The sequence below is a fragment of the Hyla sarda genome, chromosome 1 (genome assembly GCF_029499605.1).
Source record: "Hyla sarda isolate aHylSar1 chromosome 1, aHylSar1.hap1, whole genome shotgun sequence".
Classification (NCBI taxonomy): domain Eukaryota; kingdom Metazoa; phylum Chordata; class Amphibia; order Anura; family Hylidae; genus Hyla; species Hyla sarda.
In genome coordinates, this window is record NC_079189.1 from 500,000,504 (window position 1) to 500,028,211 (window position 27,708).

General features: G+C 39.5%; 1 protein-coding gene across 8 annotated transcripts in view; it reads left to right on the top strand.

Annotated features, from left to right (window-relative positions):
• Positions 1 to 27,708, top strand: part of TMEM232 (transmembrane protein 232) — a 244,565-nt gene that overhangs the window by 88,523 nt on the left and 128,334 nt on the right. For all 8 annotated transcript variants that reach the window (XR_008847464.1, XM_056537479.1, XM_056537476.1 and 5 more), the window contains exon 8: positions 13,593 to 13,765. Coding sequence is in view for 7 of the 8 variants with exons in the window: in XM_056537479.1 (XP_056393454.1) it covers positions 13,593 to 13,765 (173 nt within the window). In the remaining variant the exon portion in view is untranslated. The remainder of the gene's footprint in view (positions 1 to 13,592; positions 13,766 to 27,708) is intronic.

The following is a 27,708-nucleotide window of genomic DNA, read 5'->3' on the forward strand; positions in this document are numbered from 1 at the left end:
CCACTGGTTTACCTGTTTTTGAAATGAGCTAGCAGGCTTATAATTCTTTTTATTGCTTAGACTTGAAAGGATTGATCTGTTAGGTTATAATCCTGTTAATTCTTATTGGAGTTTGCATGTGCCGATTAAAGAAGTAACATGGGTTTATCTCTTGTTTATTGGATATATTTGTTGAGCTAAACTGTAATGTTTTGTTCATATTCTCCTTAACATGACTATGCCTTTGTACCCTGTGTTACTGTACAATCTTCAGTAGAAAAAAAAAAGAAGGTAACATGATTGTGGTGGTTGTGTAAGCATCTAAGAAAGGTAAAGGGGTATATACTCCATTAGGAGATTCTAAATTAATGGGGGGGGGGGTAGATTTACCAATACTGTGATTTGCTGTTGTTGTTTAAGACACAAAAGATTTATTTTCAGACAAATTTATTAAGGTTGTGCACACTCTTTGGTAAATTTGCCCGTCGAGTCATGTGGCTATATCTGCCCCTCCATTCACCAAACTTTGTTACAACTCACTTTTACACCTAATGTCACTAATACACCAGCGTGCCGTTAAATACCTTTTCTCTTTTTTCCACACACTTAATATATGTATCCGAAACAAGAACTCATAGGTTGTCCACTTTGAGATGTGAAGAAAAAATTTTGTATTGTGTTGTCCCAACACCAAAGGCTGTCCTGTGATCTAAATATTGCCTTGGGCATCACTGCTGTCTATATGTTGGACCCACTGCTCCATTGTCTAACCTGTGATAATGTGATTTATTGCTGTTTCATGTTATGTGTTAATTCATGCTCTGTACCTTTTGGGGATTGTGGCAGAGGGATGAGTTAACCCTGACACCCAATGGGAGACCCCCAAACCTAGCCTTAACCTGTTAAGGACCAAGGATGTACCTGTATGTCCTGGGTTCTTTCCCTTTCTATAACGCGGAGCCACGCCGTGGACCCACGTCATAGCGGGTCGGGCCCGGCCTCTAATTAACGCTTTAGATGCGGCGTTCAAAGTTGATTGCCGTGTCTAAAGGGAAACTAAACTACCCCCGGCTAGCTCAGGGGGCTGTTCGGGACCGCTACGGTGAAATCGCGGCATCCCGAACAGCTGTAGGACACGAGGAGGGTCCCCTTACCTGCCTCCTGGTGTCCGATCACCGAATGACTGCTCAGTGCCTGAGATCCAGGCATGAGCAGTCAAACGGCAGAATCATCGATCAATGGTTTCCTATGAGAAACCATTGATCAATGTAAAAGATCAGTGTGTGGAGTGTTATAGCCCCCTAAAAAAGTGGGGGGAAAAAGATAATAAAGATCATTTAACCCCTTCCCTAATAAAAGTTTGAATCACCCCCCTTTTCCCATAAAAACAAAAAACAAAAAAAAACAGTATAAATAAAAATAAACATATGTGGTATTGCGGTGTGCAGAAATGTCCAAATTATAAAAATATATAGTTAATTAAACTGCACAGTCAATGGCGTACGCGCAAAAAAAAATCCTAAGTCCAAAATAGCGTATTTTTGGTCACATTTTATGTAATGAAAAAATGAATAAAAAGCAAACAAAAAGTCCGATCAATACAAAAATGATACCACTAAAAACTTCAGATCAAGGCGCAAAAAATAAGCCCTCATACTGCCCTGTACACGAAAAAAAAGTTATCGGGGCAGAAGATGACAATTTTAAACGTGTACATTTTCCTGCGTGTAGTTATTTTTTCCAGAAGTACGACAAAATCGAACCTATATAAGTAGGGTATAATTTTAATCGTATGGACCTACAGAATAAAGATAGGGGGGGGGGGGGGGATTTATCAAAAGCTGTCCAGAGGAAAAGTTGCTGAGTTGCCCATACCAACCAATCAGGTCGCTTCTTTCATTATTGAAAAAGCCTGTGAAAAATTAAAGTAGCGATCTGATTGGTTGCTATCGGCAACTCAGCATGTTTTGATAAATCTCCCCCAAGGTGTCATTTTTACTGAAAAATATACTGTGTAGAAACGGAAGCCCCCCAAAAGTTACAAAATTTTGTTTTTTCTTCAATTTTGTCGCACAATGATTTTTTTCCTGTTTCTTCGTACATTTTTGGGTAAAATGACTGATGTCATTGCAAAGTAGAATTGGTGGCGCAAAAAATAAGCCATCACATGGATTTTTAGGTGCAAAATTGAAAGAGTTATGATTTTTTAAAGGTAAGGAGGAAAAAATGAAAGTGCAAAAATGGAAAAACCTTAAGAGGTTAATGTAGTGTGTGTGTGTTTGTGTGTGTGTGTGTGTGTGTGTGTGTGTGTGTGTGTGTGGGGGGGGGGGGATGAGAGAGTTCAGTTGGAGTGTGAGTTGAGTTTCAGTTTAATGAGGAGAAGTAGTTGGTGAGGTGAGGAGAAGGAGAGAGTGTTCCAGCTAACAAGCTGAGGAGAAACCTAAGGGAGAAGAAGTCTACAATATTCCACAGCTACACAAATCTCAGGAAAAGACCCTACAAGCCACTACAACACCCCAGCACTCAGGTGAATTGTCAAAGCCTGGCGGTAAGCAAAGCTTTTGGGGAAAATCTCCACTTCAGTCTGTCAGTCAAGTTATCTCATTCAAGTCAGTGTGTGCTGCTTCTAATCTTAAAGCTGCATTCAACAGCCACTACAACTCCCAGCAAGGCATTAGGCTCCCCGGGTTCCACTCTGCCCATCCCTCTGCAAACAAAGTCTGTATTATTTAAGCTTTTGTATTCTCGGACCGTGTAGGATAACTGTGCCCTGGTGTCACAAAGTGATACATCTAACCACGTCAAGTCACGAACAGGATCTTTACATCCTGCACCTCAGTCAGTAGCACTAGTGGCCGCCATAAATCTTGGCATGAACAGTATTATTTCCAACCGTGAGATACCATTTCGACAATAAGAAATGTGTTGCACATAACAAGCACTTAAATAATGTGCAGTTTTCACCAAATATTCGTCCATTGACTAATGGTAAATTCCCTCCTGTGTGGGAGTAAACAGACAACCCATTGACGAGTGTGCACGCTACAGTATAATGGTTAATTTCTACTATGTTGCAGCTGAACTTGAAACACATATTGAAGGAGATTTATCATTCTTTTCAAACATATGGCTTTTATATGACAATTTTTTTTAACTTACTTTTGCTTACATGCGACCTATTTATTAAATAATCGCACGACCTTGATAAATAAATCACACGTAAGCAAAACCCGGGAAACCCGCTTACAACAGCATTTTTTTAAGCAGAAAAGTTTTCCCTTATGTTAATAGCTGATGTTCTTTATCTACCCTTTATTACCAGTAACATTGCTAGAGAGTGACAGGGAGGGGGGGATGGTGTACCACATCGGGTGACACCCTGCCTGGTACTAAATAGCTGCAGTCCAACTATCCCGCAATAACCCATCCACCCTCTTCAGAAATAAAAAAATATTAAAAACATACTATGCTGCACCATGAATTATCCGGACTCTGGAGGCTTTTTGTCTAATTTTGAGCCTGCATTTTGTGACGTTGGTGGGCGGAGTCTTGCGTCGCTGCACTGACGCCGTAGTTTACGTCAGGACAGGAAGGAATACAGCGCAGCACCAACAGGCACATAAACAGTAGTGAAGCCACAAAAAAAAAAGTCTTGGTACGTTACCCACCCCAAAATGTGCATGAAGTTGTATTACTATGGATGTTTCTTTTTTTTTTTTTAAGTAAAAATTTTAGTGCCACATATGGGTTATTTACGCAGTTTGTAAAAATTCTAACACAATTATTTTGTGCCTTATTCTATTTTGACACATTAATTTTAAAATTTAGTGGGTACGCCAGCATGTACATGTCCTAAAATTAACAAGGTGTGCAGTGTGAGTTATATAATACATTTTTTCTATAATTAACATTAATGTAGTAGCTTTGTTTCATGATGCAGAACACCATTTGTTATAGTGGGTGTTAATGTCCTTTTCTGCAGACGTATGCACTTTCTGTAAACCAGGTTGGACCTGGAATACATATGCGAATTTTAAATGGAGATGCAACTTTTTTTCCCCTCATAAATAGCAACTATCGCATTTGATAAATACATGACCACTGCAAAGTAAAAAAAAATAATAAAAATAAATGACTACCTGTGCAGATTTCAGAAATGTTATTTGGAATAAGTAAAAATCTAAAAGTCGCAGCAAAAAAAATCTACTTTGGAGCTTGATAAATCTCCTTCATTGTCTTCTTTTTCTCCAGGTTACAGTGGATTCTTAGGGGTACCTGAAGGGGGGCTCATTGTAAATGAATCATTTTTATAGGATCCTTCTCCACAAGATATTTTTAATGTTTTGTGCAAAGGGGATCATTTTCCAAGATGGCACAACCCCTTTAACTATATAATCGCTGCAATCTCAAGAAAATACATGCTCTTACTCTATTCATTCTCTATGGGAGCTACAAAAACAACTTTACACTGAGTACATACAGTACAGGAGCCTGGGCCCTGCCTTCTCCCTACTGCCCGGACGTGATACATGGCATTGAGCTCAGCCTATCACCGGCCGAGGTGGGACATCGCTGCGGCTGGCAATACGCTGAGCACAGTATGACTCACCATCCCCAGGAAGCAGGAAGAAGACCAGCACTGGAGAACCGGGACACTGATATCGGCGCAACGGGGGAATGTCCGAAGGTTAAAGTTAGTTTTTTTAGTTCGGGCACAGGGGAAAAGGAATAATTTTCAGTACAGTTCTCCTTTAAAGAAGCCCTTTAGGATTTATTTATTTTTATTTATGCTTGTATATTCCAGCTTAGGCTATTGTTAGAGAATAATGTAAACATTCTTGTGTATGCCTTGTCTGCGCTTACCTGTTTTAGCTGATTTGGATGACATTGCACAGGCTCTGTTTTGGATGTAAATTCCACACTAAAGTGATGCTGTAATGCAGCCTACATTTCCCATGAATCCTCTGCCTTTGACATTTGATAATTGCATCTGGTCATATAATTAGTCTGCTATTGCTGAAGTTCATCCATAAACTTATATGTGAGTTAAGATAAGTTCACATTATGTGTAGTTTTGATGCATTTTCTTACTCAAAGGGCATTTTTTAGAGAAATATTCCATGAGGTGAAAGGGATTTGATCTATAACAATAGTTGAGATGTTTTATGAAGATCTGAAGTCTGTTTCTGGGAAAATTGTGACACAAGCAGAAAAAAACTGCAAGAGATGCAAGAGATAACTACTATTTCTCCTGATCCCAAAGAAAAAGCAGCAGTATTATACAGATTGTGGAGGGGAGGGGTCTGTGAACTGCTAGGAGGGGATCAGGTAGGTAAGTCAGCTGACCCATGACTAGAGATGGGAAGGCCTGGGAAAAAAAAACTGAAAAGTTTATGAAAATTTTACATTTTTTCCCCATTTGTTTCCCAAGGAAAATGTAAAAAAAAATTGAGCATACAAGTTCTTTTATAATGATAAATAATGTTAATAACATGGTATTCAAACTATATAACATTCAGACCTTTGTAAAATACATCTGAGAATCATTGTAAGTTCTCCAGTCTCACCTGAAAAATGTAAATCCTGGTATACAATTCAAATACTAAGGAGGCAATTTTTAAAGACAAGAAATATACACTTCTGTCTCTAGGGGCACTGTTCTCCCTCATTACAAAAATATTTGCCTAGAGTTTGGCTGGCTAGTAAATTGGTTATATTTTCTTTCTCTCTGTAAATGGTGAAACCAAATGATATAAAACTTGTAAAACTACTCCACTCTGTATTAAAATGTTTTAGAAAATGTCCTATTTTTCCATGTTTTTTTTCCATTGCTTCAAAATTTCTGGAACTTTTACACCTTTATCCAGGGCTTGACTTAATTTTGACACATTAAGTACAAACTAGTGATCACATGGCCAAGTTACTGAAATGAAACGTATAGATGAAGCTGTGCTGGAATAAAACAAATTCTATGACCATAGGCATAGCATTATACAGGGTGTGCCATTTATATGGATACACCTTAATAAAAAGGGAATGGTTGGTGATATTAACTTGTTTGTGGCACATTAGTATATGTGAGGTGGGAAACTTTTCAAGATGGGAGTTGACCATGGTGGCCATTTTGAAGTCGGCCATTTTGAATCCAACTTTTGTTTTTTCAATAGGAAGAGGGTCATGTGACACATCAACCTTATAGGGAATTTAACAAGAAAAACAATGATGTGCTTGGTTTTAACGTAACTTTATTCTTTCATGAGTTATTGACAAGTTTCTGACCACTTATAAAATGTGTTCAATGTGCTGCCCATTGTGTTGGATTGTCAATGCAACCCTCTTCTCCCACTCTTCACACACTGATAGCAACACCGCAGGAGAAATGCTAGCACAGGCTTCCAGTATCCATAGTTTCAGGTGCTGCACATTTCGTATCTTCACAGCATAAACAATTGCCTTCTGATGACCCCAAAGATAAAAGTCTAAGGGGGTCAGATCGGGAGACCTTGGGGGCCATTTAACTGACCCACGACGACCAATCCACTTTGCAGGAAACTTTTCATCTAGGAATGCTCGGACCTGACACCCATAATGTGGTGGTGCACCATCTTGCTGGAAAAACTTAGGGTACGTGTCAGTGCATAAAGAGGGAAACACATCATGATGTAGCAATTTCACATATCGAGTGGCCTTGAGGTTTCCATTTATGAAGAATGGCCCCACTATGTTTGTACCCCATATACCACACCATACCATCAATTTTTGTGTTCCAACAGTCTTGGAGGGATCTATCCAATGTGGGTTAGTGTCAGACCAATAGCGGTAGTTTTGTTTGTTAACTTCACCATTCACATAAAAGTTTGCCTCATCACTGAACAAAATCTTCTGCGTAAACTGAGGGTCCTGTTCCAATTTTTGTTTTGCCCATTCGGCAAATTCAGTGCGCCGATCTGGGTCATCCTTGTTGAGATGCTGCAGTAGCTGGAGTTTGTAAGGGTGCCATTTGTGAGTAGCTAATATCCCCCAAAGGGATGTTCGACTAATGCCACTCTCCAGTGACATGCGGCGAGTGCTACGCTGTGGGCTCTTGCTGAATGAAGCTAGGACAGCCACTGATGTTTCTTCAATAGTGACAGATCTCATGCATCCACATTTTGGCAAATCCAACACTGAACCAGTTTTTATGACACTTAGCAAGCAGTTTGCTAACTGTAGCATGGGAGATGGATGTCTTGCATTGAAATCTGCTGCAATGAACCGGTTACTGCGTTCACCAGACATCAACACAATTTCTATCAGCTCCTCACATGTTAACCATGATGACATGTCAATGGCTGTAAACAAAGAGAAACTTGTAAATAACTCATGAAAGAATAAAGTTACGATAAAACCAAGCACATAATTGCTTTTCTTGTGAAATTCCCAATAAGTTTGATGTGTCACATGACCCTCTTCCTGTTGAAAAAACAAAAGTTGGATTAAAAATAGCCGACTTCAAAAAGGCCACCATGGTCACCATCCATCTTGAAAAGTTTCCCCCCTCACATATACTAATGTGCCACAAACAGGAAATTAATATCACCAACCATTCCGCGTTAATTAAGGTGTATTCATATAAATGGCCCACCCTGTAGTTACTTAAGATGAAAAATGACCCGGGTCTAGTGTGCCTTAACTCATTGCAAATGCTATTGAAATCCCACATGCATTCTAGAGGTGGTGTGTAAACAATGAATTATCCTGAGGTGGACAACAACCTCAAGACCTACTGTGGATGTGGTGTCTCTAGAGTGCACTGTGTAAGCAAGGAATATCAGTAGCACCAGCAAAAATACGAGCCATCCTGTACCTGTCAGTTAATGGGGAAGGGTTTGGGAACTGAAGAAAAGAATTGATCACAGCAACTAAATGAGTTATTTGCGGATATTAGCACAATCGCTGATAACCTTCATAACAGCAGCCATCTTAGTTTGATCACCGTGTTAGGAGATGCAATGATCACAGAACCAGCGATTTACTTTAACGTTGCTGTCCACTTAGTACCAGGGCATGGCGACGTACGTTTTTTAAATGCCCACTAAGGGTTAAAGAGGATCTTTTGGTTGTTTTGACCTTTCAAAACTACTAAGAGAGCCATAGAGAGGCCAGGGAGAGGTGTCCATACATACCTGATGTCTTAGTCATGAAGCTTCCATGACCAAGACCCAACATTAAAAGATAAAAACACAAACAATGCACTCCCCTAGTGCAGAACCTCAGATGTTCAAATGAAATGAAAAAGAGTTAATAAATCTTACTCACCGATGCAGGTTGTGCAAGAAGTGGGCACAACACACTGAAGCACTCAAAGTAATATTCAAACAAAGGATTCAGCTGTGTCCTGGACGCCAAATGGGAAAATTAAACAAAGCAAAACCACAAATGCGTAGGTTTCCGGAAACCAGATAAAACTGCGCAGCCCAATGCCAAAGGGAATGTTAACAAATCCTGTTGAAGAAGATTTAAAAAACGCAGTATTATCAGATTTAATCCAGTTGCAACATAGACAATTCTTGGCATTTCATGGAAATGCAATGTGTACCTTACAACACACTGGGGGAGATTTATCAAAGGATTTAGACTGGTTTTTCCTGTCTAAATTTGTCGCACAGAAAGTCGCAGTCTAAATATGTGTGACTTTTCTGCGACTTTTGCTGTAGAGGATTTTTAGAACATAATGCATGCAAGTCTATTTTAGACGGAAATGCATTGGAAAATGCATTGGTGCTGAATTTATCAAGTGCGACTTTTGTGCGACAAGTCGCATCTGCCCAAAATACGCTGAAATGTCAGACCATGTTGGAGCAGGTCTAAATGCAGTTTAAGCTGTAGACCCTGAAGTGTGAGCACAGAATTTATCAAGGGCTGTGAGACCTTTGATAAATTAGGAGCACAATAGACAGGAGACTACCACATACGCTGGTCTATAAGCATACCCAGAATAGACTAGATTAGTAAATGTCCCCCATTATCTTTAACCATGCACCTCATGCACTGGTGCACGGCTAAAGATAGTGTGTTGTAAGGTACACATTGCATTTCCATGCAGAGTGAAGAATTGTCTATGTTGCAAATGGACTAAATCTGATAATACTGCGTTTTTTAAATCTTCAGCAGGATTCATTAACGTTCCTTTTGGCATAGGGCAACGCTGTTTTATCCTGTTTCCGGAACCCCGCGCATGTGTTATTTTGCTTGTTCAAGACCCAATGTTGTTGAAGGCCACTGCAGTTGCAGGATTTTGTTTTATCAGTCTCCTGATTGGTCAAGAATCTGCCAGGAACTCTCTCAATTCAGAGAGCTCTGGGCACCTAAATAGAATATTCAACTTCCAGGGCACTTGCTGTGGCAGTGGTTGCCGGGACCAGTAAAAAAATTTCTCTCAGCCATGCAAGCTGCATGTTCAAGACATCAGGCATATCCATATGCATATAAGATAATCAGTGCCATTTGTCATTATTTTGTATCCATCATTACTACTTCTTGTAAGGCATTCATAGCTTGACTACTCTAAGGCTAGGATTACACTGAGCTTTTTTCCCACCAGCAAAAATGCCAGAAAAAACTGCCAGTAAAACTGCCACCGCTTTTTCCTGCATTTTGGCAGTTTTTCTGGCGTTTTCCCTAATGTGTGGAAACAGCCAAATTTGTACCATGTATCAGTTTTTTCACTGCTTTAGGGTACCACTCTGTGGGTCCGATCCCCAGATTGTAAGGAGATAATGAGTGATGTACAACATCACTACTCACCTCCCCAGGCACCCCTGTGGCGGTGGGTACCGGGGCAGTAATTCGGGGTTAATGCTAGCTGTTTTTGGGGCTAATGCTAAGCCCCGGCTTAGTAATGGATTCCGTCAATAAGACAGCTTCCACTACTAAGCCTAAAAATTTATTTGAAAAGAAAAACACGACACATTGGAAAAATTATTTTTTTTTAAAAATGCCCACAGCCTTCATTAGCCATTTTATTAAAAGAAAAAAATCTAGTTCATCGCTGTAATCCACCGAATCCGCCGCAATCCTCTGCATACACGGATCTGAAACAAGAAGAAAAAAAGAAACAAAAAATGTGTTAGGATATTTTTGCCGCTCTCCGCTGGGGACAGCCTTTGGCTGTCTGGGTATGCTGGGAGTTGTAGATTAGCAACAGCTGGAGTCTACCTGTCTGGGAAGACACAAGCAGAAGGGTCTGTTCACATTATTCATAACATACAATGTGAACAGAGCCTCATACTTACCAATCTGCCTCCCGTCTGTAGTTCCGCCCCCTAATGGTGTCATCACTAGGGGTGGAGCTACATGAACTCGGCAGGGACAGGGAACGAGGGAGGTAAGGGGATCTCCTCTTTTGTATACACTATATACAGCTATATATAGATAGCTGTATATTCTGTATACAGCCCAAAGGGTTAACCCAGCAGTGTGAGTTAACTCATTCCTTGCTGGGCTGGTGCATAGCGCACAGCTCAGCAAGGGGTTAAGTGAGCGAGCAATATGTATTCTGTATACACATTGCAGGCCCACTATAAGTTCTTGCATGGCAGTAGATATACAACGTATATCTACTGCTCAGCATCAGCTGTTCTCCCGGCTCTGTAGCCATGAGCACAGCTGAGTCCCGTAATTCACATCAGGAGGATCACAACAGGTGTCAGGAGCTGCGATCCGTCCCTTACTGTAGGTCCAACTGCTCCCAACATGGAGCACACTCTGCTCCATGCTGGGAGTTGTAGTACCTGTACTAATAGACAGATCTCAGCGGGTGTCATTTCTGTCTATTAATGCAGGTACTACAGCTCCCAGCATGGAGCTGAGTGTTCTCCATGTTGGGAGCAGTAGTACCTGCAGCTAAGGACAGATCACAGCGGATGTCACTCCTGACACCGCTATGATCCTCCTGTATAATGTATAGATGCGGCCGGACGCTCTTCTATGGTCCCCTGCACTGACTTATATATACACCTATTCATATTTTCCACAGAGAGTTGTGATTGGCTGGAACAATTCGGCCAATCACAGCTCTCTGCGGGAAATATGAATAGGTGTATATACTTATACAGCAGTGCAGGGGAGCATAGAAGAGCGTCCAGCCGCCCGACCGCACCTATACATTACACTGGAGGATTGCAACGGGTGTAAGAAGTGACACCCGGGGCGATTTGTCAATTAGTACATGTACTACTATTCCCATCATCGAACAGTGTGTTCCATGCTGGGAGTATTAGTACTACCAAAAAAATTTAAAAAATAGAGGGAAAAAAAAAGCACACATACACTTTATTCAAACATTTATTAAAACACATTATTAACAAAAAGTTTAACAAAATTAATTATAACAAATATATTATTTTTACATTTAAATGACCTTTCTACATTTTTATTATTGTTGGCTACATTTTTAGTTCCCTGTCCGCCCACATAAATTGATCCCTGTTTAAAAATTCATAAACATTTTATTATAAAAAAAGATGCATTTGTTAAATACAATTTTTTCCACCACTACTGTATCTTTTTTATTATTTTTTTTAATGGTACCCTACAACATTTTATTAAAAAAGGTATCTTCATCAATTTTTTGGATCGCTAAAGTCCAAAAAAAGAATAAAACCTGTCTGCAAAAACGCCAAAGTTAAAACCCACATGGCATTTTTTTGGCAATTTATTAGTCCCATAGACTTCTATGGGAGATTTTCCCGAAAAAAATGCCAAAGTCTCAACAAGAGGTTGTTTGTGAAAAACAATTAAAAAAACGCCAAACTGAAAAACGCCAAGTGGATCTGGCATTTTGCAGTTCCCTATTGAATTGCAGCTAACATCTGGCTGCGGCGTGTTTATCAAAGTTTTGGCATGAAAAACCTCAGTGGAATCCTAGCCAAGAAAAACACCATGTGGATTTTGACTTTGGCGTTTTTGCAGATGGTTTTTATTTATTTTTGGACTTTAGCGATCCCAAAAAGGGATGGAGATACCTTTTTTTAATAAAATTTCATAGGGTACCATTAAAAAAAAAATTAAATACATTAGGAATGGAAAAAATTGTATTTAACAAAATTTAAATATTTTTTTAAAACTAAATTTTTATTAACTTTTTAAACAGGCATCAATTTATGTTGGCGAACGGGGAACTAAAAATGTAGCCGACAAATATAAAAATGTAGAAAGGGGCCATTTAAGTGTAAAAATAATATATTTTTTTTAATTAATTTAGTTAAACTTTTCATTAGTAATGAATTTTAATAATGTGTTTAATAAAGTGTGTGTGTTTTTAACTTTTTTAACTTTTTCTTCTTTATTTTTTACATTTCTTAGGTAGTACTACTCCCAGCATAGAACAGACTTGTGATGCAAATTCTATTCACGTCAATGGCCTGCCGGAGTATAGTGCAGAGAGCAGGAGAGTATGCGAGTGCAGGAGAAAGCTGCTCCGCATGTCTGCAATAGATAGGACGATCGCATCGGGTTTCAGAAGTGACACCCGCTGTGATCTGTTCTTAACTGCAGGTACTACTGCTCCCATCATGGAACAGTATGTTCCATGCTGGGAGTAGTACTACCAAAAAAAATAAATTAAAATTTTAAAATAGAGAAAAAAAAGTGAAACACACACACTTTATTAAACACATTATTAAAACACATTACTAATATAAACATTTTTTTTTACATTTATTATAAAATATATATTATTTTTACATTTAAATGGCCCCTTTCTACATTTGTATTATTGTCGGCTGGATTCTTAGGTCCCTGCCCGCCCACATAAATTGGTCCCTATTTAAATGTACATTTTTTTTTCAATCCCTACTGCATTCTTTGTTTTTTTTTTTTTTTTTTTTTTTTGGTAACGAACAAATTTTTATGGGTTAAGCTGCTGCTGTACTCCTCTGTTGGCTGCTCATCTCCCTGAGAACCAATGGACTGGGTAGTTGAATTTCAGCATGTCTGACCCTTTTCTCCTCTGAGATTTTTTAAGGGAGAATAGGGAAGTCTCCATACACATTAGATGGTTGGCTGCTGTCATGTGCCTAATGTATATAGCCACCTTTATTGTAAAGAATGATGCTATTGAAATAGCTGACTTAGATTGTTAACCTCAAACACATTTTTATGCATCACACAATATATTATCTACATGTTATCTTTATTTACAATATATTGCAATTGCAACATATTGGATAGTGCTTCTTTTCTTCTAAACATATAGTTAACTTGTAACCTTTATAAATCATATAACTGAAGGTTAGACTGAAAGTATGGTACTATAAACAACATGTAACTGTGCTTGAGTGGAACAATACGGTATCTTCAGACAAGGATCAGAAGCTGAGCCCCAAAAGTTTCCCTGAAAAAGATGAAGGACCTTCTTGTCCTATCAGATGGACAGTGCTTGTGTACCGCCTGCTTTGTTGGCCCCATGAAAACAAGTTTGCTGAAGTTTTTTGGTCCTTTCTTTTGAAAACTATTACACATTCTCCATCATAAAATATGTGCTTGCTAAGAAAGTGCTTCATTCTTTGATAAGATGCAGCACCATGTTTACTTGACGTTTATATTCAGGTATTTCTCCTTATGTCTTACAGAAGCAACCAGATCTCCAAGACAAATTGAGTTTAGATTCAAGAGCAGCTGAAGCAGACACATTTCTTTGGCATGCGCTTCTGATTTGGCAGCACATTCAAAATAATAGGACAAATTTACATGATGTTAGCAAGCTTCTTTTCCTCCTAAAGGAACATCTCCATCAAGAAAACTGGTTTGTATTAACAAGACTTTATTGCCTGCATAACATTACCAAAAATTTACATAGTAATTTAATTTGGCAATTGCAGAAAATATTGTCCATTATATTGTGAGTTTACCTTTCAACATAGCACAAAATGTCTTTACTGGTTTGCTTTTCAAATGGAAATGTAGATGGGTAAAAATCTCAAATGCTGAAATTATTGCAGTCATGATACTTTACTAAACTTTGACATTAGGATATGTTCATATGGGCAAAAAAATTCTCCGACTTAATGTGGTTTTTCATTCTACTACTTTTATTTTTATTTTTTTTGCTTCCAAGTGAAAAGGCTCTAAAAAGTTTCACTTCTCAAATGTAACTTTTTTTCAGCTCTCCTTTTTTAGCACAGTTTTTTTTAAATGTTTCCCATGGAAGTCAAATGGATACCACAAGTTTTTGGGGTGTTTTTTTTTTTTTTTTTTTTGGTGTGTGTTTTGTCTGTTTGAACAAAGCCATAATCACAGAATAAAATGCATTACGTACCTCTCTGATCTTGTTAAAAATTGATCTTGCCAATAAAAACGCCCATTCTGCCGCATGGCGTTTTTTTTTTTTTTTTTTTTTTTAAACGCTGCGGCCAGATGTTAGCTGCAAGTCAATAGTAAACTGCAAAATGCCAAATCCACTTGGCGTTTTTCAGTTTGGCGTTTTTTTAAAATCCTTTTGGCGTTTTTGGGCTCCTTGGCAGTTTTTAAAATACGACCTCTTGTTGAGACTTTGGCGTTTTTTTGGGAAAATCTTGGCGTTTTTCTCCCATAGAAGTCTATGGGAGTGAAAAAACTCCAAGAAAAATGCCACGTGGGTTTTAAATTTGGCGTTTTTTCAGGCGTTTTTTATTCTCTTTTGGACTTTAGCGATCCAAAAATGTGTTGGAGATACCTTTTTTATAAAAATTTAGTAGGGTACCATTAAAAAATAATAATAAAAAAGATACAGTAGTGATGGAATTTTTTTTTTTAACAAAATGTATCTTTTTTATAACAAAATTTAAATTAATTTTTAAACAGGGATCAATTTATGTGCGCAGGTAGGGCACTAAAAATGTAGCCGACAATAATAAAAATGTAGTGTGTGTGTGTTTCACTTTTTATTTTTTTTTACATTTTACACTGTTCCATGATAGGAGTAGTTGTTACCTGTACTAATTGACAGATCGCCTGTTGCGATCCTCCTGTATAATGTATAGATGCGGCCTGCTGCTCTTCTATGGTCCCCTGCACTGACGTATATATATACACATATTCATATTTCCCGCAGAGAGCTGTGATTGGTCAGATGGTTCCAGCCAATCACAACTCTGTGGGAAATAGGAATATGTGTATATATACGGCCGTGCAGGAGACCATAGAAGAGCAGCCGCCCGTATCTATACATAATACAGGAGGATCGCAACGGGTGTCAGGAGGAGTAACACTCGCTGCGATCTGTCTATTAGTGCAGGTACTACAACTCCCAGCATGGAGCAGAGTGTGCTCCATGTTGGGAGTGGGAGTACCTGCAGTAAGGGACAGATCAGAGCGGATGTCACTCCTCCTGACACCCGTTGCGATCTTCCTGAAGTGACTGTCGGGATCAGCTGTTCTCAAGGCTACAGAGCCGGAAGATCAGCTGATCCTGAGCAGTATATATACATCGTATACATACTGCCCAGCAAGAACTTACAGTGAGCCTGCAATGTGTATACAGTATACACATTGTTGGCTCACTTAACCCCTTGCTGAGCTGTGTGCTAAGCCAGCCCGGCAAGGAAAGAGTTGACTTACACTGCTGGACAGTGTAGGTTAACCCTTTGGGCGGTATACACTATATACAGCTATCTGTAGATAGCTGTATATAGTGTATACAGAAGATGGAGAAGTCCCCTTACCTCTGTCCAGTCCCCGCATGTCCGTGTAGCTCCGCCCCCTAGTGATGATGTCATTAGGGGCGGAGCTACATACGCGATCCAGGCTGGCAAGGGTATAAGGCTCTGTTAACATGTCCGTATTGGATAATGGGAACAGACCCTTCTGCCAGTTTCTACCCAGACAGGGAGACTCCAGCTGTTGCTAAACTACAACTCCCAGCATGCCCAGACACCCAAAGGCTGTCTGGGCATGCTGGGAGTTGTAGTTTTGCTCCAATTGGAGGCTCACTGTTTAGGTAGACATTGCATTATGGGCGCTCTCCCCTGCAGAGAGCGCAGAAAATGTCCTAACCCATTTTTTTGTGTTTTTTTCTTTTTTCTCGTTTAAGATCAGTGTATGCAGAGGATTACGATGGATTACCACGGATGAACAGGATTTTTTATATTTTAATAAAATGGTTGACGAGGGCTGTGGGGGAGTGTTTTTTAAAATAAAATAATTTTTCCAATGTGTTGTGTTTTCTTTTTTATTGAACATTCAGGCTTAGTTATGGAGGCTGTCTAATAGACAGAATCCATGACTAAGCCAGGGCTTAGTGTTAGCCCCAAAACAGCTAGCGCTAACCCCAATTATTACCCTGGTACCCACCGCCACAGGGGTGCCAGGAAGAGCCGGTACCAACAGGCCCGGAGCGTCAAAAGTGGCGCTCCTGGGCCTAGGCGGTAACAGGCTGGCATTATTTAGGCTGGGGAGGGCCAGTGACAAAGGTCCTCACCCACCCTGGTAACGTCAGGCTGTTGCTGCTTGGTTGGTATCTGGCTAATACTGAAAATAGGGGGAACCCTATTCGTTTTTTTATTTATTTTTTTTTTTTTTTATTTATGAAAAAAAAAACGCATAGGGTTCCCTGTATATTCAGTATCAGCACGATACCAACAAAGCAGCAACAGCCTGACGTTACCAGGGTGGGCGAGGACCATTGTTACTGGCCCTCCCCAGCCTTAATAATGCCAGCCTGTTACCGCCTAGGCCCAGGAGCGCCACTTTTGATGCTCCGGGCCTGTTGGTACTGGCTCTTCCTGGCACCCTTGTGGCGGTGGGTACCAGGGTAATAATTGGAGGTTAGCGCCAGCTGTTTTTGGGGCTAACGCTAAGTCCCGGCTTAGTAATGAATTCCGTCTATTAGACAGCCTCCATAACTAAGCCTGAATATTCAATTAAAAAAAGACACAACACATTGGAAAAATAATTTTATTTTAAAAAACACTCCCCCACAGCCCTCATTAACCATTTTATTAAAATTAAAAAAATAAAGTTCATCCGTCGTAATCCATCAAATCCGTCGTAATCCTCTGCATACACGGATCTGAAACGAGAAGAAAAAAAAAAAGCACAAAAAAAATAGGTTAGGACCTTTTTTGCACTCTCTGCAGGGGAGAGCGCCCATAATGCAATCTCTACCTAAACAGTGAGCCTCCAATTGGTGCAAAACTACAACTCCCAGCATGCCCAGACAGCCTTTGGCTGTCTGGGCATGCTGGGAGTTGTAGTTTAGCAACAGCTGGAGTCTCCCTGTCTGGGTAGACACTGGCAGAAGGGTCTGTTCCCATTATCCAAAACGGACAATGTGAACAGAGCTTCAGACTAGCCTGAATACATCTGTAGCTCCGCCCCTAATGATGTCATCACTAAGGGCGGAGCTACACGGACCGGCGGTGACAGAAATGAGGGAGGTAAGTGGACCTCCTGTTCTGTATACACTATATACAGCTATCTATAGATAGCTGTATATTCTGTATACCGCCCAAAGGGGCTATAAGAGCAGGGAGTCTTGGGAGTATAGGGACAGGATTCCTGGCTCCTGTATAGTATACACGGGTACACTATGCACCCCTGTATACTATACGGCCGGGGGAGGAGAGTAGTGACGCTGTACATCCCTCCTCACCTCCTTACACTCTGTGGACCGGGCGCTCAGCCTCCGACCCACAGATTGGTACCCAGAAGGCAGTGAAAAAACTGCCACAGGGGACAAATTTGCCTGTTTCCACACACCAGGGAAAACGCCAGAAAAACTGCCAAAACTCAGGAAAAACCTGTGGCAGTTTTTCTGGCGTTTTTGCTGGCGTTTTTTTAGGTGTACAAAAAAAAAACAAGTGGAAACCTAGCCTTATAATGTTTTTATGCTATTGCAGGCAGTCGTTTCAAAGTAAGAAGCATTGACATAGACACAGTATGTCTTTGTCCGGTAAAAGACCTCCTGCCATAACATAATACGTTATCACATATGCTTTACAGTGTGTTGTTTTTTTTTTTTTAAATATAAATTTTCTTAGTGGCTCAATACTTTTACTTTATATCTGGGCATACTTTTTAGGGAGCACAGTTCATATCATGCATATGGACCTGCACTTGCGACTTGGTATCTGCACATACTAAAAACATTAAAGTGTTGTACCGTGACTATAATTGTATTATCATTTGACCTGATTTTCTGCTATGAACACATCTATTCCAGGAGACTTCCTCCAGTATTTATATCTAATATGTTGAAGCCTAACCTAACAGTAAATACCTTCAGCCTATGTTGTTTGCAAAGCACAGAATGACCATTCATTCTTGTAAAGTATTTTTTATGTAGAAAACACAATAAGTTATGTAAACCAGCACTACATTATACAATAATATATGCCAATGATACCAGTCCTTGTCTAGCACATAACGCTTCATGCCTCTTATGTCATTTCCGTAACCTGTGATTAATTCAGGTTTAAATTGTCCATTGTCTGAGTCAATTAATTCTCCCCAATTAGCTGCAATTGTAAATTAAGTGGAAAATGTAATGACAGCACATCATGTACTTGTATAAAAACAGCTCGGTAACATGGTACAGAAATAGTACAGTGTTTATTCATTACATTTTAATTAGAATTTTTCTCATATTTCTGGGCTGCTTTATAAAACCTGAAATTGTTGCAGTTGCATCAAAACAATCAAAAGCAATTATAAAAGCTGTTCAAAAAGAAAACAACGGTTTCCAATAGAATTGAATAAGCATTATAATCACAGGTCTAAGGCTGGGTTCACACACATTGTGGGATTTATTAAAACACTTTTTACACTACTTCTCACCCAAATTTTGTCACAAAACAGTCATAACTGTTATAAATTGCATTTCTAAACTTGAAATTGGAAAACGTTTGCAAGTCTTATTAAACTATATATGCATATTATATATTATTATTATTTTTTAAAATGGGGTCCGAAACATTTGGTGTGACTTACTTTGAAGTATGTCCAGCTTTGCTGCTACTGTCGCAATAAGCCACATTTTTTTTTAAATCACTGTAGAAATTGCACATATTTAGACTATAAATACATTAACTTATTGTCTTAAATCATTTGTTGTGCAAAATAATTGTGGCATATTAATAATTGATGTGAAAATCTGACGCAAAAAAAATTGGTTGAATATGGCAACAAATTAACCTTTGAATATATACAGAGCAATGGAAAACACGTGATTCAAAATGCAGTAACTTGCTTTACGCTAATTTTTTGATATGTCTGTATACTGCAAACATTCTGAATACTACAAACATTCCATATGCTTCAGACATTCCCTATACTGAAAACATTCTGAATACTGCAAACATTCTGTATACTTCTGACATCTGGAATAATGGAAACATTCCGTATAATGCAAATCTTCTGAATACTGTGAATATTCCAAATACTGCAGACATTGCATATAGTGCGAACTTTCCTTATACTATGTCTATGAACATTCCTTATACTGCTGACATACCAAATACTGCTAACATTCCAAATATTGCAAACATTTAAAATACTGCAAACATTCTGAATACTTTAAAGTTTAAACATTCAGTATACTTCAGGCATTCTTTATATTGCAAACGTCATGAACACTGCAAACATTCTGAATCTGCACACATTCCAAATAATGGGAACATTTCGTATATTGGAAACATTCCGTATACTTCTGACATTTTGAATAATGGAAACATTTTAAATACTAAGAACATTCCATATACTGCAAAAATTCCTTATACTGTGGACATTCCGTATACTGCTAACATACTAAATACTTAGAACATTCCAAATATTGCAAACATTTAGAATACTGCAAATATTCCCTATACTGAAAGTATTCTAAATACTGGAAGCATTCCAAATACTGCAACCATTAGGAATACTGCAAACATTTCATATACTGAAAATATTACAATTACTGCAAGCAATAAGCCTACAAATACAGTATAGCAACCAAAATTATGTTATTACACAATCCTTAAAATTAGACCTCACTTTATAAAAGAATACCAAATTTCATAAAAAATGTCTTTGTTAGAATCAATTAAAATAAGTGAATGACTAAAATAAGTGACCCCACATCAATCCCATAAAAACTATAACATACATACACAAGACATTTAACATGCATAGGAGGGGAAACAGGAGTGACCAGCCAATTAATAAATTAGGGACCTACTACAGAGGTATCTACAATATTGCACTATAACTCAATATGCCATTGTGAGGATATGGTGTCAATAGATATTCAGTCTAAAAATTGGAGAATGCAGTACTAATCACCCAGTGTGTATATGTCTATTTCATTACTACTCCAAACCAAAGCCATCATACAGATCATTGCACATATCCCCATAGGTAAACATAGACTTACATTCGCTCCGTGCCTGGCAAATCACTTACGTTCCTCCACCTCACCCTTCAACGCATTTCGCTATCCTGCTTTTCCAGGAGCGGTGAGATGGATGGGGGTGCAGAAGTGACTATTTATATCCCTGTAAATTACCACTTATTTGCTTCTTTGGTGCAAATTATCGGGCGCTTCATTAGCATCCACCGGAAGTGACCGCCGTTGGTCACTTCCGGTGGATGTCCATGGAGCCTCTTTTTTTTTTTTTTTTTTTTTTACATTTTTACATGAAAAAAAACAGTTTTTCATGCAAAACGTCTGAAAACTGACGATTTTTGAGATTTGAGAATAGCTCTGTGAAATTTGTTAATTTTGTTAATAATTTTATTTTATTAGAAATGGCTTCACTTTACACAGGTGTTTAACTCCACCAGGCGTGCAAACAATGCTCAAAGCCACTTCTGCATTAGGACTTTGGCATATGCACCACTTCAAACATACCGGGAGATACAAAGAAGATGAAATCTAAAGAAGTTAGCCCAAGGCCTGGTGCACATAAATGTATTATGAATCTCTAATATAATGCTAATGTTATCCTATAGAGGTTTTCTTATCTACCATTTGATGTAGTAAAATGAAAGACAAAAAAAAAAATCATTGAAAAATCTGATTTCTTTACACATACAAGGCAGTGTAAAAAGAAAACTGCTTAAAACATAGCACCATACAGTAGGGAGCATCAAAACAGATTTATACAGGAGACAGCTTAAAATCATAGATACATCTGGTAAAATAAGTATTTCTCACTTAAAATATTTCCAAAGGTGCTGTTGACATGACATTTTCAGCAGATGTTGATAACAACCCAAGTAACCCATACATACAAAAACATACAAAAAGCTCAGAAATTATAAAAAGTTATGTATAATAATGTGAAATAACACAGGAGTGTTATAAAAGTATTGAACACGCTTATATTTATTTAAAGGGGTACTCCGCCCCAAACATCTTATCCCCTATCCAGAGGTCTCTGCAGTAGCACCCCGCCATCATCACTTCAGAGCAAACTGGCTCTGTGCATGATGACTGGGCGATGCAGGGTACAGGGCATCGTGATGTCACGGACCCGCCCCCGGGATTTTACGCCCCACCCCCTTAATACAAGTCTATGGGAGGGGGCGTGGTTATCGCTACGCCCCCACCCAAAGACTTGTATAGAGTGGGCGGGAAGTGATGTGACGGGGACAGAGCCCCGTCACCACGCACAGAGCCAGTGTGCTCTGTAGTGATACCAGCGGGGTGGCGCTGTACCCCCGCGATCAGGCATCTTATCCCCTATCCTTTGGATAAACCAAACTACAGAGGGTTAGGCTGGTCTATTGTGCGCCTAATTTATCAAAAAATGCACGGCTCTTGATGAATTTTGCGCACTGACCTTGAGATCTATGCTTTAGACTGTATTTAAACCTGCTCCAACATGGTCTGACATTTCATCATACTTTCAGCTGATGCGACTTGTCGCTGAAAAGTTACTTTTGATAAATTCAGCACCAATGCATTTTTCCGTCTAAAATAGACTAGAATGCATCATGTTCTAAAAATCCTCTAAAGCAAAAGTCGCAAAAAAGTTGCACATAGACTGCGACTTTCTGTGCGACAAATTTAGATGGGAAAAACCAGTCTAAATCCTTTGGTAAATCTCCCCCAAGATGTCTGGGGCAGAGTACCAATTTAATACTTTGTACAGAAGATTTGTACAGAAGCTTCAAGATGCCTCCTGTATGGACAAACTAGTCACATACATTGCTCTGGTGTGATTCTGACCCATTCCTCCACACAGTCTTTAAATCTTGAAGGTTCCGTCGGTCTCTTCTATAAATCATGATCTTCTGTTCTTTCCATAGACTTTCAATGGGATTTAGGTAAGGTGATTGGCTGGGCCATTCCAGCTTTATTTTATTTCTTAAAAACAAATTTGAGAGTTTTCTTGGCTGTATGTTTAGGATCATTGCTTTGCTGAAATGTCCACCCATGTTTTATCTTCATCATCCTGGAAGATGTCAGCAAATTTTTGTCAAGATAAATTTTGTCTCTGTTAATTTGACGATTCAGTCTTCATTTATGTGAAGTTTGCCAGTACCATTGACTGAAAGCCTCCCCACACCATGATGTTCCCACCTCCAAACATCATTGTTGGTATGGTGTGTTTAGGGTGATGTGCGGTGCCATTTCTCCTCGACATGGTGTGTATTATGGCATCCAAAAAGTTCCATTTTGCTGTCATCTGACTACACTATATTGTCCCAGTATTTTGTTGACTTTTCCACATGTTCTGCAGAAAACTTTAAACATGCTTCAACAAGCATTTTATTCAGCAATGGAGTTTTGTGTGGTAAGTGTGCATACAGGCAATGGCGGCGGAGTGCATTATCTACTGTTTTCTTTGAGACAACAGTACCTGCTAATTCCTGATTTTTTCTGAAGCATTCCACAAGTGGTCCTTGGCTCTTTGACAACTCTTCTGATTATTATTTTTTTCTTTTTACTTGTATGGCAAATGTATGGTAAAATGATTGTCTTTTCACTTCTGTATTGTGCTTTAACAGTGCTCACTGGAGCATTGCGGAGGTCTTGAGACAGCTCTTTGCTCTAACCCTCTATGGGATGTGTCTTGTGTGACACCTTGGCAATGAGACTTTTTTGTAGGCCATCAGACTGAACCAGCTGATATTAATTTGCACTGATAAGGGGCTGTATTGTTTTAGAATAAAGCTGTTGTATTGGCTTTCCAAGCCTGTTTGCACCTCCCTTTTTTCATGTGTTAAACTTTTACACATTTCTACACATAACTTAATTTCTGAGCTTATTTGTTTTGGTTTGCATGTATGGGTTACTTGGGTTGTTGTCAACAGCTGGTGAAAATTTCCTGTCAATAACACCACATATGCACTGTTCAAAAAAAATAAAGGGAACACTAAGATAACACATCCTAGTTCTGAATGAATGACCTAATCGTATAAAATACTTTCGTCTTTACATAGTTGAATGTGCTTACAACAAAATCACACAAAAATGATCAATGGAAATCCAATTTATCAACCCATGAAGGTCTGGATATGGAGTCACACTCAAAATCAAAGTGGAAAACCACACTACAGGCTGATCCAACTTTGATCTAATCTTCCAAGTGCTCAGAGAAGTGTTGAATAATCTTACACAGTGTATTATGGATAAGGACTTACTCCACAGTGGGGGGAAATGTTATTTAAAACGTATCCCCCCTCTTAGTAGGCACATCAAACAGGGCTCAAGGCCAAAACAGTCACAGGCTTCCACCCGGGTTACTGAGGTGGAAGCCTGTGACTGTTTTGGCCTTGAGCCTGTTTGATGTGCCTACTAGGAGGGGGGATACGTTTTAAATAACATTTCCCCCCCACTGTGGAGTAAGTCCTTATCCATAATACACTGTGTAAGATTATTCAACACTTCTCTGAGCGCTTGGAAAAATTTCCCCTATTTTTCTTCATGTTTTAATCTCTACGGATCTAGCTGAGGTAAATCTGGATATCCCTGCGATCTCCGATATGGATACCGTATTGGTGGAGGAGTGATATATTATTGTACAATGTGAACGTGGCTCTGGAGGTGTTAGTGGTGGTCTTCTAAATGTAGGGATCACCACCTACACCAGGTGAGTCACATTCTATTCCCCGATTCTGATTATAATATATAACTTGGTTTTTTGAAAGGAGCGCTCCCTGGTTGTTTTTGTTTATTTTTTCTTTCAACTTTGATCTAATGTCCTTAAAACAAGTCAAAATGAGGCTTAGTAGTGTGTGTGTGGCCTCCACGTGCCCGTATGACTTCCCTTCAATGCCTGGGCATGCTCCTGATGAGGTGACGGATGGTCTCCTGAGGGATGTCCTTCCAGACCTGGACTAAAGCATCTGCCAACTCCTGGACAGTCTGTGGTGCAACGTGGCATTGGTGGATGGAGCGAGACATGATGTCCCAGATGTGCTCAATCGGATTCAGGTCTGGGGAACGGGTGGGCCAGTCCATAGCATCAATGCCTTCCTCTTGCAGGAACTGCTGACACACTCCAGCTACATGAGGGCTAGCATTGTCTTGCATTAGGAGGAATCCAGTGCCAACCGCACCAGCATACAGTGGCGATCAAAAGTATGGGCACCCCAGGTAAAAAATTGTATTAATGTGCATAAAGAAGCCAAGGAAAGATGGAAAAATCTCCAAAATGCATCAAATTACAGATTAGACATTCTTATAATATGTCAACAAAATTTAGATTTTATTTCCATCATTTACACTTTCAAAATAACAGAGAACAAAAAAATGGCATCTGCAAAAGTTTGGGCACCCTGCAGAGTTAATATCTTGTACTGCCCCCTTTGGCAAGTATCACAACTTGTAAAAGCTTTTTGTAGCCAGCCAAGAGTCTTTCAATTCTTGTTTGAGATATCTTTGCCCATTCTTCTTTACACAAGTTTTCCAGTTCTTTGAAATTTCTGGGCTGTTTTTCACGCACTGCTCTTTTTTAGCTATCCATAGATTTTCAATTATGTTGAGGTCAGGAGATTGTGAAGGCCATGGCAAAACTTTCAGTTTACGCCTCTTGATGTAATCCCCCGTGGATTTCGAGGTGTGTTTGGGATCATTATCCATTTGTAGAAGCCATCCTCTCTTTAACTTCAGCTTTTTCACAGATGGCATCAAGTTAGCATCCAAAATTTGCTGAAATTTCCTTCTACTCGTGAGATGTTCCCTGTGCCACTGGCTGCAAAGCATGATTGATCCACCCCATGCTTAACAGTTGGACAGAGGTTCTTTTCATTAAATTCTGTTCCCCTTCTTCTCCAAACGTACCTTTGCTCATTCCGTCCAAAAAGTTAAATTTTAACCTCATCGGTCCACAGAACTTGTTTCCAAAATGCATCAGGCTTGTCTATATGTTAATTTGCAAAGTTCAAACGCTGATTTTTGTGGTGAGGATGTAGAAGAGGTTTTCTTCTGATGACTCTTCCATGAAGGCCATATTTGCACAAGTATCTCTTTATAGTGGCATCGTGTACCACAACTCCAATGTGTACCAGATCTTTCTGGAGGGATTGTGCAGTCAAACTTGGGTTTTGAATTGTTTTTCTCACAATCTTGCGAGCTGATATTTTTCTTGGTCTTCCAGATCTTGCTTTAACTTCCACTGTTCCTGATGACTGCCATTTCTTAATTACATTCCGAACAGAGGATATTGACATCTGAAAACGTTTTTCTATCTTCTTATAGCCTTCTACAGCTTTGTGAGCGTCAACTATTTTCAGTTTCAGATTTCTAGACAACTGCATAGAAGAACCCATGGTGCTGATTGTTGGGGCAAGGTCAGATGAGTCTAGCATTTAAAACATTTGAGATTGACATCACCTGGTCTTCCCAGTTGATGATTGAGAACAATCCATGACACTGGCAGGTCTCAGCTTTGCAAAGGGGGCAGTGCATGCTATAAATTCTGCAGGGTGCCCAAACTTTTGCAGATGCCATTTTTTTGGTTTCTGTTATTTTGAAAGTGTAAATGATGGAAGTAAAATCTAACTTTTGTTGACATATTATAAGAATGTCTAATCTGTAATCTGATGCCTTTTTGAGATTTTTCCATCTTTCCTTGGCTTCTTTATGCACAGTAATACAAATTTTTACCTGGGGTGCCCAAACTTTTGATCCCCACTGTATGGTCTCACAAGGGGTCTGAGGATCTCATCTCGGTACCTAATTGCATTCAAGATATCACTGGCAAGCACATGGAGGGCTGTGCGGCCTCCCAAAGAAATGCCACCCCACACCCATACTGACCCACCGCCAAACCCGTCATGCTGGAGGATGTTGCAGGCAGCAGAACGTTCTCCACGGCATCTCCAGCCTCTGTCATGCCTGTCACGTGCTCAGTGTGAACCTGCTTTCATCTGTGAAGAGCACAGGGCGCCAGTGGCGCATTTGACAATCTTGGTGTTCTCTGGCAAATGCCAAACGTCCAGCACGGTGTTGGGCTGTAAGCACAACCCCCACCTGTGGATGTCGGGCCTTTATACAACCTTCATGAAGTCTATTTCTAACCGTTTGAGTGGACACAGGAACATTTGAGGCCTGCTGGAGGTCTTTTTGCAGGGCTCTGGCAGTGCTCCTCCTTGCACAAAGGTAGAGGTAGCAGTCTTGCTGCTGGGTTGTTGCCCTCCTACGGCCTCCTCCACATCTCCTTAAGTACTGGTGGTACTGATGTCTCCTGGTAGCGCCTTCATGCTGTGGACATTATGCTGACAGACACAGCAAATCTTCTTGCCACAGCTCGCATTGATGTGCCATCCTTGATGAGCTGCACCACCTGAGTCATTTGTGTGGGTTGTAGACTCCATCTCATGCTACCACTAGAGTGAAAGCACCGCCAGCATTTGAAAGTGACCAGAACATCAACGAGGAAGGATAGGAACTGAGAAGTGGTCTGTGGTGACCACCTGCAGAACCACTCCTTTATTGGGGGTGTCTTGCCAGTTGCCTATAATTTCCACCTGTTGTCTGTTCCATTTGCTCAACAACATGTGAAATTGATTGTCAATCAGTGTTGCTTCCTGAGTGGACAGTGTGATTTCACAGAAGTGTGAATGACTTGGAGTTACATTGTGTTGTTTAAGTGTTCCCTTTATTTTTTTGAGCAGTGTATTTAGTAAGAAAAATGGTGATGTGCCCAAAACTTATTTCACCCAATGTACATAAAGGAGACCCATTTTATAAAGCATTGAAATACTCTGGAAAAAGTACATTTGCATGGTTGAGCATCATATGCTGACATATGGAACCAACCACATTTTTGTATGGCCATGTGCATGAGGTCTTATATTAATATACAAAACAAAATGCTATGTAGCTTTCATTGGGAATATGAAGACAGTTGATTTCTAACTTTAATGTGCTTTAAATGATCTGTCCTCAGTCTCCTTATTTTTAGACGCTAATCCTCCATAATTTATCAAGTATGTAAGTAAAAGAAAATTAAGTTTGACATTCATTTGGGAAATAAATACATAGGGTTTTGCTGCTTAATGTGCCATCTGTGTTATGTAGCTAGAATTAATCCTGAATAATTTAAATAACCTCATATTGAAAATTAAAATTGTGATTAATTAAACTGATGTAACAAGTGAGACGGCTCATCTCTCAGTGGCATGTACAACATGTTTACTGAATGTAAGGCCTTCTCCTAAATGTATTGCCATATACAGTGACCCCTCGACCCACGATGGCCCCGACATACGATAATTTCAACATGCGATGGCCTCTCAGAGGCCATCGCATGTTGAAGGCAGCATCGACATACGATG